Here is a 21,095-nt window from a genome sequence, read left to right as displayed (position 1 = left end):
ATTTGCCCAAATGAAAACCTTGGCTTTAAAAGTAATATCGCCCCCCATCCCACGAATGTAAAGAGACTCCTCAAAATTGACATAGTATATGTATTCCATTGCTGTGCCTTGGCTGACCTTCCGCGGTGGATAAAGCAGAGCCTGCAACAACGGATGGAGGATTGGAAGCAACGCAGCAAGACACTGGTAGATCAGATACACGAGGTGGATCCATACTACGTACCTACCAACGAGTACCGGTTCATAGGCCAAGCCTCGTATGCCGATATTGCAGCAGGACGTACCAATAGTCCAAGCTCGAGAAACTGTAGCCCATATAGACACCAACGAGAAGTCACTCCTCCTACCATGACCGCACAAGTATTACGACCCGCGGTTATGCAAGCTCAAAAGTTGACTATGGAACATCCTCTTTCGTTGGACGAGGCACAAATCTCAAAGATGCAAATTCATAAAAATGACACGAACATAAATAAATCAAAATCGCAATTACAAACCGAAACACACGTGCCAACAACAGATGATCGAAGCACAATCGATGCGGAAGAATGTCAGCAAGCTGTACCTGAAGTCGAATCATTCATGCCACGTCGAGGACGATCGCCTACACGCAAAACAAACTCATCCAAAGTGAAAGACCCCAAAATAATAGCGGATCGAGAAGGAGAAATCGACAGATGTGATAATCTTGGACCTGGCGCGAATTCTAGGGAAGAAACGCAAACGGAGCCCGCAAAGAACTCTCTAGCACCATGTGAGGAACGAAGAGGACGTTCACCCAGTCCCATGTGGGTTCCCGGTTCTACTTCCTATGCTGACATCCTTCGTGGATGTATACAGACAACGCAGGTTACTGCTCCTACGCAACCACCTAGACAAAAAATGGTTTCTTTATCCGAAGAATCTCGACGGGGTCGAATGGAAGTTCCTCGCGTGGAAGAAGTCACGGAACAAGATATCGCAAACGCTAAAAAGTCTCAACAAGTCACAGAGCAAATTGTACCGACGCAAGAAATACAGGCGGAAAACATGCAAATCGCAGAGACTTATTGTCAACCTGAAACGGAGAAAGCAGAGGATCAAAATTACACCGAATCTGAACCGACTAATTGGACTGATGAGTCTTTGCAAGATTACAATGTACTGCAACATGTGAAATCTTACGAGAATGTGCCAAGACAACAGCAACCGACGGAGATCTATGATTATATGATACCGGAGACGATGCCGGAATTGGTAGGTTTCATCGGGTCTCATCTCGGAACGTATCCAGTAAGTTCGTACGTTTACGCGCCGTCTGGTCATCATCAGCAAGTACAGCAACTCGATCAAATAAGCTTGAATCCTTATGATAACAGTTCCTTAGCTTACGCGCCAGAACATTACGTTACGCCAACCGCCTATCTTTCGGCATCGGACATTTATCAGCAGACTCCGATGCAGCAACCCATTAATGATATGAGACATACAACTGCGATAGTGACGGAAAAGCCTGTTGAGGTGCCAATAGTTAGACAATCTGAAGTTCCTAAAGACGTGAGTGTGACTGAACCTATCGATAAGCCTGAACAGCAAAAATCTGTAAATGTCTCAAATGTGGAAACTTCCACAACGAATAAAACAGAAGGAAGGAATACGTCATCATTGAATAATATGGAAACCAAAGGGCAAACCTTTTCGTACGCGCAAATACTTTCGCATGGACTCGGTCCACGTGTTACTTCGACACGCATCGTTAGTGAATCGGTAGCCGCGAATTATCAAAGTAAAGAACGTTCTGATTCGCCAAAAGAATCACTCGAGTTACCATCTCGCGAATTGTCACCATTGCAGGAACCGAAATTCAAACAAGAGTCGCCATCATTCGCGGTTACATCTGATGAGCAATCTAAACAATCTAAAGAAAACGATTGGGACACGATGAAGAAACGGGAGGTCAGGAAGAGGCATCAGCACTCGAACGACAAAATTAAACAAACGGATGAGAAAAAATCTCGAAAGCCTATCGATAAATCAAAGGAGAAACAAAAGAACGAAAAATTAACTCCGCTAAAGCAATTGGAAACGCAAGATAAATCGTTTCTCGATAAAATCAGCGATAGCCCAATGCAAAAAGAGAAAAAACCAGTGCAGCTAGAACAGCTAGCAGTCGATTTAGATACAAATCCATCGCAAGAAAAGAAACGAAAACAAAAGAAGAAGAAAATAGATAAATCAGTAGGAGATGAAATTGACAAAGCCCTTAAAGAGATTGAGGATATGGATAAACAAAAAATAAGATCTCAGAAAGACAAGATTAAAGAGCAGAATAAGGAAATCAAATCTCGAGATTCTGTTAATGAGACAATAGAAAAACATAACGATGAAACTAATAAAAAACAAAACAAATCTGGTGAAAAGTCCAGAAAATCAAAAAAATCTAAAGAAGCAACAAGAACAAAAGAAACTATATCTATGGAACACGCCATGTTGCCAAGTAAAATCAAAGCAAGCGATAAAAATATTTTAAAAGATGACGTGGACGATAAAAAAGATACGAAGGATGCAGTTTCAGATTCCAAAAATGAAGAGAAGGTTCAAAAAGATATTACCAAGGAAATGTCGAAAGAATTGCAAATCGACAACAATAGTCACATTAATTCTAACAAACCCGACAATGTAACGAAATGTAAGAACAAAATTAATAAAGATACAAAAACCAAAGAACAAAACGGAGAGTCTTCAGAAAATAAAATGCAGTATCAATCGGATGTTCTAAGTAATAACAAAAAGGATAAAATAAATATAGTCGATGAAAATAATGTAACAAAAAATGTAAAATTATTAGTTACTCAAAAAATTGAATTGGAAGGTACAAATGGAAAAACAAATACGTCTACAAAAATTGAAAATACAAAAAAACATAAAGATACTTCAAAAAAAGAAAAGAATAAGACAAAGTCTAAAGAGGTGAAACTGGAAGCTGAAGATAGTAACATAAATCAAGAAAAGCTTGAAATCAGTACTAAAGAAATAATTGAGGACAAATCTTTGAAATCGATTAAACCACTAACTGATAATGAAATAAAAGATTCCGAATCAAAGACGCTTAATATTACAAAAATTACTAGCGATGTAAACGAAAGCAAAAAAAGTAAAACCAATCCTCGAAAGAAAGACAAAGCCTCTAAAAATAAAATAAAATCTGAGGCCATAATTGATCCGTCATCTGTAATTTCAACAAGCAAAGTTTTGGATGAAATTAAAATAAATGTAAACGATAGAGAAAAATATGACGTTGTTCCAAAATCAGAACAAATGATCGATGAAGCTAAAATGGCAGAAGCAGCAGTAGTTCAGGAAACTTCAACAGAAATCTTATTGCCTGAAACAGTTCAACAAACAGCACAGGAAATTGTACAAATTGATAAAAATGATAAAACATATGATTCAGCTGGAGTTAAAGAAAGCAAAGAAACAGAGCATCAAACCAATGCTAAATTAGAAGTTGAAAGTTTCACGATAGAAAATTTAGAGATTGATACGCTGGATGAAAAAGAAGCAATTAATAATAATATAAAAATAATTGAAAAAACTAAAAAACCAGAAGTAGAGAAATGTCAGATAAAAACAACGAAACAGAAAAAATCCGAAAAAACAAAGTCTAATGTTCAAGATAAAAGAAAAGAAAATCGTACTGAAATACCACAACATGTCGAAAATAAAACTGATAAAACTGATAAAAAGAAAGATGAACTTAATATCGAATTTGTAATTGCATCTTCAAAAGAAACTATTATCCAAGAGCAATTTTCGGAAAAAACAAATTTGGCTGAGCAACATGTATCAATGCTTAATAACAGCTGTCTTGTTCAATCAAAAACAGACGCTGAAAATAACCACGGCGTTAAAATAGACAAGGAAGAAGATATAGTACTCGGCCAAGTTAATAAATCAACTGAAAAATCTACAACAGTACCTGAGACGGATTTGGCTAAACCTACTACAATAACTAAGAATGTCGAAATTATTTCTACTACAGAAACACTCCCTAAAGAATCTGAAGTTTCTTCAGAAATAAGTAATACCGTTTCGGATATGGAAGAAAAATATCGGAATATTAAAAATGGGAAACTTGATCACCATAAAGAAACAATTATTGAAAACGAAGACGTTAAGACCGATATAAACGATAAGAATTCTCTATTAACAGAGGATATTAAAAAATCGAAAGACGTTACACCCAAGGAAAAAATGTCAAAACGTACGAAGGGAAAAGAACGCCTGTCTCCTAAGCATACAGCTGAACAAACGAAACAGTCTTTTTACGATAAGTTCCAAGAGGAAATCGTTTTCAAGGATGATTCAACGAAGAAAGAAGAAATCCCAAAATTTACAAATCTATCTTTTGCAAAAATTGATAATGTTGATAATGAAAAGACGCAAGAATCATCGAAAAAGAATGAAACTGAAACTGAATTTGATTCTAAAATTTCAAGTGATTCGGTCGACAAAGCTCAAGTATATAAAAAACACACAGATAAAACACATAATAACTTAGAATCCGAACAACCGTCTTCGACAGGGAAGGCTTTGATTATAGAGAAAATGATTACTACCGTAACGACTATCACCAGCGTTCCAGGATCGGTAAAGGTCAAGCCACCCGATGTCAAGAGCGTTAAATCGGTAGAAATAATAGAAAACATACCCTTTCCCAAAATTGTAGGTTCCAAAGCTACCGAGTTAATCACTTTGCGTCCTGAAACTGTAGAGGCTAGTCTTACTACTACTTATGCTAGGGTACCAAATGATTCTCTCGTTAGTATGCAATCGGATCAGGCAGCGATTTCTCAAAAAGTAGGTTTAACTTCCGCGATTTCCACCGAGAACAATGTGATATCCGACGAAATGGCCCTATTCGGTAGCGTGCAAGATAGGAGAAGGGTTTGTTCGAGCACTTCAGAAAGTCGCGATATGTCCCCACCAATGACTCCACCCGAAGAGAAGAAAGGAGAAGTTATTACTCAATTAAAGGATATAGAAAGATTGGGAAATCAATTAAAAGTAGAAGTTCCTGAAGAAAAACGAGAGAATTATAATAAAAAGGAGAATACTGTTATAACAATGACATTAGGAAATATTGCTATTGACACTATTTTACAAAATGACAATATTACAGAAGGCCAAAATATTGATAATTCAGTTAAAAATAATCATATTATATTAAGTGATGAAACTAGTCAAGCTGATTCAAATATTTTAATTGAGAACGATAAATGTATAAATGAAAATGAAGTCAATGTTGCTAATACAATAGCTAATAATATTCAGGAAAAGGTAGATAAAAAAACAGGATTAGCGATGGAAGACGAAAGTGAACACACAATCAGAAAAATAAAGAGTAAAGAAATACCTGAAAGTTCGAAAATAAAGAAAAAAATAGTACCTGAACATTTATTAGATCTTATTAAACCTTATGTGATGGACCGCCATGCTTACAATCATGCAGAAAGTAATTTTCATCGTTATTTTAAAGTTGTTAAAACAGTAAAAAAAGTACAACCTGCTGTTACAGTTTATACAAGACCAGAAAGCATAGAAAAAATCGTACAAGACTCGGTGATGAAACCAATCGATGTTAAATTATCGAACCAAGAAATGAAGGAAAGCAATTATAGAAGACATGCTCTTATCGTAGAAGCGCCAAAATATCCGATCACCAGTTTTTATGAATTTGAGTCGCAATGGATTAAAATGAAATTCATGCCTGAAAAATCCGTATCTATTTCTTCTGATGACTCTGAAGTATCTATAAAAACTGCAATAGAAAAAGAGAAACAAATTGTTGACGAAAAGGAAGCTGTAAATGTAGTGTCTGACTTTACAAAGGATACAATTGCGATTGTAGAGAAACTTGAAGCAATCGAAACAAGTGATAGTGAAGACAAAGATAAAAAATCGAAAGATTTGCAACAATCTGTACATTTAGTTTCAGATGATTCTTGGATGAGTATTTTGGATGAACCAATGATGATTGAGGACGATTTTGACGATACATTTAATTCGGAAGAAAATATAATTAATGAAAGGGTAGATACAAAATTGATAGGTGTTGAAAACCAAGATCGAACAAATAAAGTACAGATACAAGAAAAACAATTATCCGAAAATATTTCTGAAATTGTAGAAATTTCATCGTGCATAGAATCAATTGAAGAAATTCGAGAACCAACTGTAACTTTAGTTAGCACATCTGCTAATAATACGCTATTTAATAATAATGTAAAAGATTTAATTAGTATTACTAATGATTTAATACCACAATCAGTTACAGAATTAAATGTCTCCGTTGAACCATCCACCGAAAAAACCAGTAATAATCAGTTGACAGATGCAGAAACAATAATAGATACAAATATTCAAGAAAACAAAACTGATATAAAAAATAATATTGAAACCGATCAAGCAATTAAAGAAAAACCGGCAAAGGTATCGTCTGTACATTTAGAATCTGATGATGCTTGGATGGCTCTTCTTGAGGAAGAAATAATAATTGATGATGATTTTGATGAGTTGGAAACAATAAAAGATAGCCAAATTAAAAAAAGGGAAGAAAACATTGAAATAAAAGAAGCAAAAACTAAACAACAAATTGAAGAAAAAGAAATAAAAAAGAAAAAATCAATAATTGAAAAACAAGAAGACACGGTAGAGCAGAAAGAACCAATTATTGAAGAGCAACAAAAAAAAATTGAAAAAGAAACAATAATTGAAAAACCAGAAGAAATTAAAGAGAAAAATGTAATTGAGAAACATGAAGAAGACATTGAGACCAAAGAACAAAAAACTGAAATTTTAAATGGTACATCCCTAACAGAAATTGCTGTAAAAGATGAATATCATACTAGCATAAAAGATATTAAAAATGAAACGGTTATGAACGAAAAACAAAGCGATAAAACAAAAAATCAACCAAGGAAAAAGAAAGAGTTAAAACATATTAAAGTCACAAAAGCTAAAGATCAAGCGAAGACCAAAATTGCAAACAAGCAGAGTGACGACATTAAAATAGACGTCATTAAAGACGATTTATCGTTACAAAGTAATTTAGAAGAACATAAACTGGAAAATAAAAGTAATTGTAAAACAAAAGAAGCAGAGAAATCTTTGATAGTAGACAAACAACAGGTTGAATCGCACAAAGATAAAGAAGAGTGTGAGAAACGTGAAGAACGTAAGTCGAAATCCAAAAAATCCAAAAGACAAAACCAGAAACCTGAAGTTATTCTTAAAGAGAAATCAGTATTGGTGAAATGTGAGGGTAACTTAAATAAAGATGACAGTATTGTTCTCTCTAAAGCGGCAGAATCAGATGTATTTGAAGCATCATCAATTGTGGAAAGCCAACAAGAGTCGAAGGATGACATGCCTAAATATGACAGTCGATTAAATCCGAATGCTAAATCATGGGCAGCAATTGTTGGTAAAAAAGGTACAACAGAGACAACTGTTGCTTCGAAAGATGACTTTTTAAACACTCAAACATCCGCTATTACTCAAGATACAAATGATAATGTCACAAATGTTGTAAAACAACCACAAGCGCCGACTGAGTATGATTCATGCGAAATTTCATCAAAAGAAGAAACACTCACAACGCACTTATCTTCATTAGAAAATCAGCAAATAAGCAAAAATGTCATCGAAGAATTAATGGCAACAGTGGTGGATGAAATCAAACCAATCGAGGAGAAATCCACAGAACTGTTGAAACAGCTTAAAGAAGGTAATAAATCTTACGCGCAAGTTACAGCCTCCTCCCGAAGAACTTCTCCTCAGATTTCTCAAGAAGAAACGTACTCAGCTAAACCTATTCCATTAAAGACGGATCATTCGGCGATCAATGTAAAAACACCTATTTCAAATGAAATGCACGAAGATTTTATTGCAGAGAAATTACAAAGTCCATTAGAACAGGATAACAAACAAGATGAAATGGTAGTACAGCCTCCTGATTATCAAACAGTTGTTACAAACCTCAGTTCCCAAGAAGAATCAATTCCTTGGGTAGAAGAAATGGAAAAAGAAACAGCTATGGCTGTTTCAACTATCTCTGTTGATTCAATCAATACGAAAGATAATGAAACATATGTAAAACCAGAAAATACATGGGCTGCAATAGTTGGTAAAAAATCCATAGAATCACCGGAAGTTAATGATATTATTAATCTCGAACAAAGTCTTTCTAAACCAGAACAAAATATAGAACCTCCGTTGCAGGTCCAGATTTATGTGGAGGAGGCTCCTAAACAAGAACCTATAGAGAATTTAGTTCAGGTAGACGAACAAGGTTTTATAGAATTTGTTAATCGGAAGGAGTTACGCTCTAGACGTTCTAGATCGCGCTCACGAAATGCTAGGCAAGATAAAAGATACGCAAACAAAGAAATAAAAACATTAGATATAAAATCTGAGAATAGTGAAGATATTAAAGCTAAACAAGAGATTGAAAATGAAATTAAGCAATCTGTGGAAAAAACTGAAAATGAACAGAGAACAGTTGATGAAAACGACGAATTGACAAAGATTATGAAAAAAGAAAATGTCAAATCATCTAAAAGCACAGATAAAGATAAGCAGAAAAATGACTCGAATGAAAACAAAATGCAATTTGCAGAAAATAAAAGTCATGTTGAGAATAAAATTATTCAAGAAACAAAATCCGAACCAAGCGCAACACTTAAAGGTAAAAAGACTAAGTCAAAGAATAAAGCTGGTAAAGATTATATGAAACAGCAATCTGAAGTTAATGAACACAAAGAATTAAAACATATCGAAAAACCGAGAGAAGATAAATCTGCAAATGAGAACAAAACAGGACATAATAAGATCCAATCAGAAAATATTGAAGATCAATCAATAAAAGAAATAGAGTTAATTAAAGATACAGAGCATGCGCAAGAGAATAAATGCAAGGATATAACAGCACTTCCGATTATAGATCAAGACAATATTACGAAGTCTAAAAAGAAGAAAAATAAAAAGGGAAAATTTGTAATTGAGCAACTGAGTGAAAGTACTTTTGATATAAACAACAAGACAGCTATAGCTAAAGATTTAGAAAAGAAAACAGAATTGCCAGAAGAACCAAAATTAGATGAATTAAAACTTGAAGAAGTTACTATAGATATGACATGTAATATACTTATGTATCCAGAAAATGAAGAAATTCTAGCAGAAAAAATTAAAAAACAAGAAAATATTAAACAAGTTATGATTCCTACAGAAAAGGAAACTACAGAAAAAGAAAGTATTAAACAGAAAATGATAGTTGACGAATCGAAAAGTGCAGAGATATGTACAGAATCTCACTTAGAAAAAATAGAAAAAAATATTACGGAAGAAAAAGAAATTCCTAAATTCACAAAAGTAGAAAAACGTAAACAGAAGAAAAAAGTAAAAATTGCCCAGAGCAAATTTATTGATTCATCTGAAGATATAAATACTATTGAAAATATTAAAATAAAAGAAATCAAATCATCAAAAGATAAAATAGACGATGAATCAATAATTGAGATACGATCTGTACAAGGAGAAGAAATTGAGAAGCCTTTGGAGAAATTCGAAACTGTAAATGAAACCTCACTTCCACATATAACTTCGCTAAAAGACAAACAAAAAGCTAAAAGCAAATCCAAATCGAAAAAAGAAAAACGACAACAAAATGATAAAACTAAGTCTCAAAATTTTACAACTACATTTACAACTGAGCCTAAGGAAATCGAAACTCTATCCATGGTAGAAAACACTGAAGTAAATTTATCTAAAGACATAGAAGTATGCGACATTAGGCAAACTAAGAAAGAAAATATCAAAGATCAAATATTAAACGATGAATTAGCTGAAATTTTACAATCTCCAAAAAATGTAACTAACAAAGACCATTTCTCTATTGCCACGGAAACAATTAAGCAAGAAGACATTAAAGAATTAAAAGAAAATGTTCTTGAAACCGAAGAGGTACCCGCTGATATTTTGACAGAAAAAACTGAAATTGACTTGCCTCAAACAGAAGAATCTAAGTCTGACAATATTTTGAAACTACATGATACTACAATTAACAATGATAGTACCAAAATAGAATCGGTATTGATATCAGATAAAACAAATGATGAAATCGAAACAGAAACTCCAGTTAATTATGTTTGCATGCAAAAGGAGTTACCATGTGACTCGGTAAATACAGTTATAAAACATTCTCTACCGTCAGATAAATTATCTTCAACTGTGCAACACTCCTTCGAAGACGAGGATAAATTGAAGTGTATTGCAAGTACCGAACAAGAAAATTCTGATATTTCAGTTGAACCATCCAAATCTAAAGTCCAGTTCTATATAGCGGATGAGATCTTAGTTCTGAATCCCGATCGACGAAAGCACGTTCCATCAACATCCTTCCTGCAGGAACAATCTACAATTGATTCGTGTACAACTAATTCATGGTTCCTGTCCATTGATGATGGTTTTTGGCCTGACAAACGACCCTATCACGAAGCCGAACGTGATCATTTCGAGAACTTAGCCTTACATACAAAAAAAAGTCTTTCACATGACAGTAAACGTGATTCCGACGATCGTCCCCAAGATCACGACGACGACAATTCGGGCGGAGGTAGCGGTGGTAGTAGGTCATGGGATTCTTGTGGAACCTCATGTTCTCTTCTGAGTACACCTCAGACAGAGCGTATGATAGCCGATCTACCCGGTGGCATATGTAGCTGGAGCGACTATAGCACTTATCTATCGAGCGAGAGCGAGCGGACAATGGATCACAATCTACCACTCGGCACGATCGAGGATCCAACATTACATTCGAGTTTATCTTTGGATAATTCATTGCCAAACGAAGTCCAGTCATCATCTCCTAGATTCCTGTCATCATCCCCTCCCTCCCAGGATCCGCAGACTGAATCGTGCATGGAATCTCTTGCAAACGAAATAACACCGAGGGAATATCCTGTCTCTTCTTCGAATAGTTTCCAAAGTTCCAATGATCCTAGCACTTGCACCAAATCATCGACCTTTGTCCTCCTTCCACAATCCAAACTGCATTTAGGTAAAGAGACGAGGGAGGGATCCGTGCAACGGTGCAGCCCAAACGGGGAGGTGGAGAGAGAGACGGCTAAAGGCGAGGCTGAAAGGATACGCAGGATCCAGGTGCGATCACCGTCACAGCCAGTGCTCGGTCTTGTTCTAGTCAAATTTGAACCAAGTCCGCTGCTATATGTATATATACATCTATATGTATATATACGTGTTGTATTTAGTTATCTGGATTGTCTACCACTGGTTTTTCGCTCTCTCTGTCTCTCATTTTGTAAAACGACTACGTTTTCTTTTACTTGTTCGATACTGAATCCAATGTGTGTGATTTTCTTGTGTCGTCAATTACAACCCATACATACATAAATATATCGTTATTGCTGCTCTCCCTACTCGCTATTATCGAATTATTATTATTGTTATAAACTTGTCCTAATCTCACAAAACATTTTAATTTTTTATACGAATTCATTTAACAAAATGAAATTAGTATAATATGTCATACGCATGAAATAGCGATAATATGATTTTCCTTTTAAAATATAGTTTGTAGTACTTGCATGTTTATTCCGCTTATAAATATGTGCTTTTTGTGTGTATATATTATATTGTTACTTAAATAGCCTATATATTATGCTTACTAAGATATCAATATACATACATATATATCTACATAATTTGTAATATATTGATAAATGAGCAATAATATCAAATATCAACGAAATAATTCATGCAGAATAATTGAAAATCAATAGCTCATAGAAAATATAAATTAATACGCAGTGTTCCTGATTTTTTTTACTTTTGGTTGCTGGCAACTTTACGTGACAGGTCTTTGCATTCGGACTGCTTAACGAGATATCCCGAAATGTACTGACAATTTGCATGATGAGGATTTATCTCTTTATACATAGCAACGAGTGTTCGTACATCTTTCCGTTCGTATATCTTTCAGATAACAGAACTGAAGGAGTTGTTTTCATCAATGTGCTTTTATTGTATTTTGCAGTATGCCATTTTATAACATCAGATAACATCTTTTTTTACAGGTTTTAAGAGTTTTCATTTAATAGGATTAATATTCAGCGTGAAAATTGATTGAATTCCGTCGTGTGCACGGCATGATTGAAGTAGTAATAAATCTCGTAATTGACGATAAAATTGCTAATGACCATTTATGTTTTAGGACGTCGAAGAAGGCCTCGCTTCTTTACAAGCAAGACTTTCGAATCTTGAAGGAACGATGAGCTATTTGCCTCGAGATAGTATAGACTCTATGCTTTCATCTCTTATGGTAAGAATGTTAAATAAACGAGAAAAAATTGTATATCTATATAATCATTAAAAATTTAATAAAATTAAAGCAAGTTAAAAAAATACGAAAATTAAAAAATTTCTATTAAATTCGTGTTATCATTCTAGTAGATTAATTTTCTTATACAGAAAAATATATCGGAAAAGACGATTCAAAGAGTTCTCTCTAACTTCTTTAGGCTATATTAATGGAGCTTCGCGCCTACGACGAGGATGCTACGCAACTTCAAAAGCGATTACAAGAAATTCCTGCCGATATTGAGTCTCAAAAACTCTTGGTAGCTTTAACGGGAATTCATACACGCGTCACTTCCCTTCTCGATCAAGCAGAACAAGGGAGGACAGCTCTGGAACAAGCACGAGAAAGCCGAGAGAAACGTGGCCAAGAGATTTATACTTATAAATTATTCCTCGAAGAGACAGATACTTGGTTAAGAAATGTCGTATCAAAATTGCATGAGCAACATTCAATTAATACCAGCAAGGTCTGTTTCAATATGAACTTTTTTAATAGAAGATTATTTGAAGATATTTTTTTACTTTTTGCGCTCGCTATATTAGAGATCTGCCATTTTGGACTTTTATATTTTATATTCAACAATTTTAAAAACTTTGAAAAATGATTAAATTAGATACGTATTCCTTTTTTTTTAAAGTTAAATGTTAATCCTTATTTCTAATCATAAATTAGTAGTTTTATATTAGATATATAAGTATCGGTTTAATGTGGTCCAGAGTTAATTTGATTAAGTAATTGTATAATACGTTACTCATTGCACGCAAAATAATGCCGATTCTTTTACTTATCACAACGGGCAGGCTTTACAGGAAGAATTAACGAGTCATGCACATCAAGTCTCAGAACTCGAATCTTTGCCGGAAGTGAGCGCGCTAGCGATAGCGTTGAAGGAAGCCCTCTTGGACGTAATTGACCGTCTCCAACGAAAGCAGCAGGTATCCAACGCTTCGGGGGCTTTCGCAAATATCACTACTCTTCATGGTGGCTCGGTTGCTTAAAGCGATATTACAAAGAATTTGGAAAAATAAATTTTTAATTTTTGGAACTTGCCAAAGCTTCGCTATACTGGGAATAGAAAATAAAAAGCTTGCAACTTGCGATTATTACAAAGCTGATAAGCTTTGTAGAGCGGATAAAAAATTATAAGTAACAGATAAAATTAATTGATAGTCATATGTAAAATTGAATGTTTCCCGTTTTCTCACGTAAACATCGTGAATCTGCATCAAAACTATTTAGTCTCTTGAGTATCTAAGAGTCTGAAATAGTGCCTTTGAATTTGGATAGTCATTCCGGAAACAACGTGTAATATACGTCAATTATAATAGATGATAATGAACGCTTTGTAATAAGCGGCAATAAATATAATGCAACTGTCGGCAATAGACATTCTAGTCAAGGTTAATAAAACAATATCACTTTTGCATGCTTATACGAATATAAATCGTTTAATTGTACAAAACTTATTTTGAGAATATTTTTTTCCTTTATCTTCACCGTCATTGCTACAAACACATGCGCTTCTCATCATGCACATCGTTTCACTATAGATATCATGCACCGTACGTTACTTATTAGTTCATTGTATATTATTTGTATCATGTGATTATTATGTATTTTCGTTTATCTTAAGGTGATGGATGTAATATAGGCATTGCATGTAATCAAGGAATGTTAATACATTGCTGTAATATTTCATGTAATTAAAGAAAATTCTCATTAATACCTATCCCTCTTCCTTTTATTGTACGTTAAATATGATATTATGTATCATATTTAGTCCGACATAAATAATGTAAATAATATCGCGTAAATAATAATTTCTAAGTATGTATATATACGATATACTGATAGATAAAACCGTTAAACTAAACTGTTTTAAAATGTGTGCATATATTATTCATATTATTTTTATATGATTGAATATTATTCATATTATTTTCATATTATAAATCATCTAATTGCAATGTGTCAATACCTAGTGATAATATATATTAACTTTATTTATTATTATAAAAAAACAACTGAATTTTTTTTCTATGTTACAGTTTATATATAGTTATATGTAATTTAATTATCACAAGCTATAACATGTTGCAAATAGTTTTTTATAACAAAAACTAGATAGAAGTATTATCAGAAATAATTTGTGTTAAATAAACGATTATTATCCATTGCTACTCTACTAATTAAATAAATTCCAGTTTGAGTATTACCTTGTCTCAGTTTCTGTTTTAATCTGTTTAACAAAAAGAAAAAAATAAACCTAATATTTCATTTATTTTTCACAATTAAAATAATTAACAATAATTTTAAATATAAGAACGTATTCATCAGTTCGAAACATATACAGAAATACATACAAATACCTTTGCGATAAATCTCTAAACTATAATGCCGCAAATATATATTAGTGTATTATTTCAACAAAATTGTTATCCTCGTAGGAGATCTGTGATGAGGAAGCTCAAGCTGACGATGAATCGACAGAGAGAGATAATGCTACTTTGGATGAAGCACCCTCAATTCATTCCTCCATAGAAGGCGGTCCGCCATCTTTGGCTGACGTTTCCTTACAGACAGGTCAAAGTTTACTAATCGATGACGTTGTCGAAAGAAAAGCACAACTTACAAAACAGACGTCTACAACGCAGATGCCGCCGTCAACCACGTGCCATTCTCTCACTACGCAGACATCACAAGATTTATTGCCGAGCGAGAGTGCTCAAACGCAAGAAGCTATAAAGGTTTTAAAGACTACGACGGGTGATCATGATGTAATCGAAATAGCGACCAAATACGTACCGTCTAGTTCTAGTCAAGAAATAGCGCGTCGGGAACAATCCAGCATTCTGTCCAGCGAAGACATCGTTGTCGATATGAAGTATCAAGACGCGAAGAAGACTGATAGTGCAACGAGCGAGCTAAACATTGTCCACGCTGCACCACAGTCGTTTGAGACAATTCTGGTCGAACCAGACGACATCACTACCGAAGTAGTCGTCGACGCTGATGGTACCAAGAGGATAATCGTAAGAAAGTTACGACGTACTACAGTAACCAGCAGGCAAACCACACAACAGCGCGTGTCCACAATGTCGACAGCAGTCGGAGATGCGCCAACGATGATGCAAGCTTTCTCAGAAGCTGCGATGAGAGATCAACAAGTCACCATGACCAGGACAAGACCAGATGGTACCATCGAGACTACGACAAGGCAGATTTATGGCGGCAAAGTTACTACAAGCGCGCCCGTCGAAGGTATCAATGTGGAGGAGTACGAATCCGAACCCCGTTACACGCGCATGGTGACGCAAGGTCAGATAGGAGATATCAGCTGTCAGCCTGTCGAGGAGGAGATACTGATGGAGGGCGGTGAGTATCAAACGAGGACATCGAGCGTTCATGCTGTGGTGCAACAAGTCACAAGACGGGTGATCAAGCGAACGCGTAAAATCATCCGAAAAGTTACCATCGTAGATGGTAAAGAGACCACTACTGAAGAGGTAATCGAAGAGCCTGAAGAAGTAGAAATAGATGAGCAGGATATACCGCATATCAGCATCAACGTAGTTAAAAGTGAAGATCAAAAGATTTTCCCAGTGGAAAAGGCAATAGAGCAACGGGAAGCAGCGACATCAGAGATGGGATCAATGGGATCTTATATCTCCGAAACTCCGATGCAAGGACCATTTTTTGGACCATTTGCTAAAGATATAACGAGCGTATGTCGAGATAAAGCAGAGGAGAAAAAAACTTCGGTAACAATTGCGGAAGATGACATCTTGAAAACCAAAACATTGGATACTGAAAATCGCAAAAAGGAAACTACGTTGTTAGAAGAACCTACGGTAAAAATAGCAGACTCTACAACGGACACAGCTGATTCTACGATAAAATTAACGGATTCTACACAAACTACAGTGCTCTCTTCTTTGAAAGAGCACGTAACACAAGAAGAAAATTTGGCTAGCATTCAAACTGATGAAGGTATTTCTACTGTACAAAGTGACGAAAATGTAGCACAAACAGAAATTAAATCGCAAATAATGGACAAACAAGTATACAAGCACTTTCCTATCGAGGTAAATGGCACAAGTACACTTGCGATCGATAATCAAGCGCTAATCGATGCTGAACGATTTGCCGTTTTGCAGACTCCTGTTGAAGATGTTGCAACGGTACAATCGGAATCTGTAAAATCTCCATTAGAGCCGGCCGTAACAGATGATGAACCAGTGGTCACCAAGGCTACTTGTAAGTCTGACGATGCACCAGTAAAGAGCGAAACACTCAGTATCGAGCTAGAAAATGGCACGGTAGAAGTAGAGACGCACCATGGTGATAGCAGCACTGTAGAAGCAGATAAAAATATCGATATATCGAATGTTGTATTAGAAAAAGAGTATGATGAGAAAGAAGAATCGAAAAGTAAGGTCTCTCTTGAATCATCCAAAAAAGTTACAACCTTAACATCACTTCAAAAATTGGAGCTAGGAAACGGATCGATTGCTTTAACAAGTAAGTTAGATATTTCTGAGTCTGACAAAAATGCGGAAAAAACTACTTCAAAATTGAAAGATGCGGAAATATCTTCAAAAGAACGGCAAATATCACCAGAATTGTTCATAAATGAGGAAAAAGATAACTCTAGGGATGAAGCATTCAAACCAGAATACAAACCGATGTTTCATAAGGTTGAAATATCTCTGTCGGTGCGTAAAGAAGATGAAGAAGTGGAACCATTAGTTTCCATCAAAACTCAGGCAGAACGGCCCGAAATTGCTCCGTATAGCATCGTTAAAGAAGATGTAGATATTAATCTTCCAGCGGACAAGGAAACGACAGAAGTGATACACGATAAAATTGTGCAGACCACCGCCTTTCTCACTGCTGAAAAAGAAACAGAAACCTTACAATTCAGTACTGCAGAAAAAGAAGTCGATGTTTACATCGAATCGCCAGAAAAGAGTAAATCGGATACTGCAAGTCATAAAAGTAGAAAAAAGAAACGGCACAAGGATAAATCAGAATCCTCGGAAAAACAAGCAGAAACAGACTCTAGCACTTCCATTGCTACATCAATTGCCGAATCTATGGAGATCAATATTCCATCATATGATTCGTCCAAACATGCTAGTGAGCAACCACAACCGGACGTCGCAGATATTATCAAGTCCGAATCTTCTCTAAGCTTAGACGACAGCATTATGGCAGAGAACGATGGATATCAACCGGACGATAAAACTATGGATGAATTGTCGATCGCGCTGGAAAATGAAGACGGCATAAAGAAAAAAAGGAAAAAGAAGAAGAAGCAAAAAGTTCGACCACTTCGAGATGAAGATTTGACTTATATGCCCAAGACTAGTAGCGACGATGCGGCGTTTACAGATAATAGTCTTCCTTTAGAAATTTCTGAAGTAAAAGAAATGACCGCAAAGGATAAGACAAAAGAGGACATCATGATAGAAGAAGATGGTCGAATTATAGAAAAGGAGAAAGTGAAAGAAGATACAACGAAGCCAGAAGATGAATTAAAAGAAACTAAAGTCGAAACAATGCAACAAGAAAGTAAACGCGAAACTACGTTAGATGACGCGAATATTCAAACAGCTATAGAAACGCGTGATGTATCGACTTCGCTTACTCCAAAAGAAGAGGAAAGTCTCTCTACGTTCATGCAAACCTCTCCTGAGCCGGTACCGATCACTTTGGAAGAAGAAATACAAACGGCTAAAACTGAAGAGACTCATATGGAAACGCAAACATTTTTAGAACCCAGGCTTGATTTCAGCGCGCAAACTATCGCAGAAGAAACACCGGAAGTTGAAGATTCAGGTGTACAAACTATGACACCCACGGCGACGCCAATGGAAGAGTTCGCTATTCAAACTAGTCCAATAGAAGATATCATTCCTGCCTCAGTGGAAACGGAAGATTCTCAAGCACAGACGACTGAAATTGATGTTCACTCCACGGAAATACAAACTTCACCTGTTGAATTATCTCCAATGATAGCGACTGAAACTCAAACAGCAATAAATACTGTAACAGAAGTCGAGCAACAGACTACTCCACCACTAGTGGCAGAGAAAATTATTGTGCAAGAAATTTCTATTCAAACGTCGTCTGAAGTGCCAGAATCTTTCGAAAGAGATATGCAAACGAGTGCCCCGATTAGTCCAGAACAACCAGATGTTTCGCATACAGATACTCAAACAATCGCAGAGCCAGAAGTTCCTGCTGAAACAACGGAAACACAAACGACGCCTGAAGAGAGTCCTCGAAAAGTGGAGTTGCAGGAATCTGAAATGCAAACAAAATCGCCTGAGCAAACCAAAGAGACTATGATGCAAACAAGTCCAACTATAGTTAGTCCGGAACCTACACAAGTGTGCGAAGAATCTGCTCAAACTAGCATTGAAGATATGAAACAAACTATAGAGGAAGAATCACAGACATCAGAAATCAGTCCAAAGAAAACTGAAACTTCTGACAGTTCGGTGCAAATAAAGGCAGAAGAATTGATACCACAAATTGAAGAAAGTGTACAAAATATTCCCGAAGTATGTGAAATCAGCGCGCAAACATCACCAAAAGAAGAGAAACAACCAACTGAGACAATCTCGGTATCTCAACAGACAACATATGTTCCCACTCATACTGTTGAAGTATCTACGGAAGATTTTAAAACGGGAATAATTGAAACAGAAGATCTGAGCAAAGTGTCCGTTCCAATTACCTTAGAAGAGATGAAGAAGAAAGAGAAAATAGATTTAGAAAAAATTCCAGCAGCACCTGATGTACAAGTACCAGAAATTGTGAAATCCGTAGAGGAAGTAAAAGAAGTAGACATTGCAAATAAGCTAATATCAGAGATTCCTACAACGGTCCCAGAAAATATCGTACAGATGAATGCTCCCATCGAAAAAGAAAGAAAACATGAATTTTCTGAAGTATCTATGATGGTAGAACGTCCAAAACTAATAGAGACTATTACAAAAACAAAAGAATCTACGCCATCTTCCATGTCAGAAAAAGATAATACTTCGGATACGTCGTTTGAAATCCATGTTCATGCGACTATAGAACTATCCGCCAGTGATACGCTCGATAGTGTTGCATCTGTTAGCAAAGAAACGACCGATACTTCGCAAGATACCACGATTGCCGAAGATTTCAATAACGATATAATTGCGGAATATGATAATAAGGTATCGAAACGGCAAAAAAGAAAGAGGAAGCATAAAACCATGGAAATCACTGTACCGAGCAAGGACAAGTCAGAGCTTGAATCCGCATTTAGACAATCCATGGAATCTCAAGATATTGTCGCGAAACTGTCTTACTGCGATGTTGCCAAACAGCATACCAGTAGACAATCTCCGATAGGAAATGATGATACATTGGAGGAAGCGACATCCGAATATCCTTCTCAGATAACATCTCAGATCGAACCAGATGTGAAATTGGAAGACACTGCATTAAAAACTATGATAGAAAAAATGAATCGACGTGAAGAAGGCATTCAAGAAACACCTTTGGATATTTCAACTACCTTGGAAGTAGTACCTGCATCGATGAGTGATCCATCTGTAATCGATTCGAATTACATTCCAGAAACAATAGTACCTGAAGTAGCAACAGTGCGAAAAACATTTGCACTTAGTAGACCGATGGTAGAACCATTGTTAATGTCGTCGGATCAAAAACCATTCATATCTACGCAGTTATCGCCCGAACCAATGGATACTACTGAAGAGCCGCTGACGCCCATAGAAATCGAGCAACCTATTCTGAATAAAGAAAATATTAAACCATTGCGAACGGAAATCAAGACGTATGCCGAGGTAATATCTGAAACACCAGCAGAAATATATGAAAAGAAAGAATCGCAATTGTGGAAAGAACCCGTTATCCAAGTATCGTCTCCTCAAGCATTATCTGCGGCTTTCCTTTTAAAGGAATCTTTGGGCCATAGCGCTAAACCGCAACATCAAGGAACGCAAACGATGCAAGCAGCTAAAATAATAACTGGCCGAGTAAAGAATCTACAGAATACCAACGAATCGAGTCATTTAGGTAACATCTTACATATCGCGCATCTAGAAGAAGTCACCACAGAAAGACTCGCGGAAGAACGCTCGTCGGATGTTCGTAGAGAACTGGCGCAATTAAAAAATGCTGTTCAAGAGAACGATGTCATAGTTGTCGAAGAAACTCTCGTTACCGTTGTCGAAACAATCTCGACTTGGCTAGAAACCATCGAATATCGAATCTTCCTAAACAGAGAATGTCCGACTGGACCTTCTGATGAGGATACCAGAACGTTCATTGAATTGAAAGATGAGGTGAATAATGTAGAAGAAAGTGTCCGTGAGCTCGATGATATTTGGAAGCAATTAGAGCCAAGCTATCCGAAAAAGGAACGGGAGAAATTACGAGAATGTGTAGATGCCCTTGAGCATCAAGTGAAAATTATCGAGCATATTACTACTGACGGAGAGAGACACGCTAATAGGCAACTCGCAAGATGGGATGAATTTCTAAATAGCATTAATAACGTATATAGGTAAGATACTACATAAAAATATTAATAAATAGCATTTATTTAATAAATTTTTGTAGTGTATCTTTTAGTAGGTATATTTCACTGAAACAAAAAATCATTAAT

General features: G+C 35.8%; 1 protein-coding gene across 4 annotated transcripts in view; it reads left to right on the top strand.

Moving 5' to 3' along the window:
- The window catches only part of Msp300 (Muscle-specific protein 300 kDa), a 107,814-nt gene that overhangs the window by 66,420 nt on the left and 20,299 nt on the right, over nt 1-21,095 (top strand). For 3 of the 4 annotated variants that reach the window (XM_018516020.1, XM_018516023.1, XM_018516022.1), the window contains 5 exons: nt 136-11,199; nt 12,272-12,379; nt 12,579-12,884; nt 13,219-13,353; nt 14,866-20,993. In XM_018516020.1, coding sequence (XP_018371522.1) covers nt 136-11,199; nt 12,272-12,379; nt 12,579-12,884; nt 13,219-13,353; nt 14,866-20,993 — 17,741 coding nt within the window. The remainder of the gene's footprint in view (nt 1-135; nt 11,200-12,271; nt 12,380-12,578; nt 12,885-13,218; nt 13,354-14,865; nt 20,994-21,095) is intronic. The other variant, XM_018516021.1, reaches the window with a different exon arrangement.

The sequence above is a fragment of the Trachymyrmex cornetzi genome, unplaced genomic scaffold (assembly GCF_001594075.2).
Source record: "Trachymyrmex cornetzi isolate Tcor2-1 unplaced genomic scaffold, Tcor1.1 scaffold608, whole genome shotgun sequence".
Lineage (NCBI taxonomy): Eukaryota > Metazoa > Arthropoda > Insecta > Hymenoptera > Formicidae > Trachymyrmex > Trachymyrmex cornetzi.
Note: the sequence above shows the minus strand (reverse complement) of the source record. Positions and strands in the feature narration are given on the sequence as shown.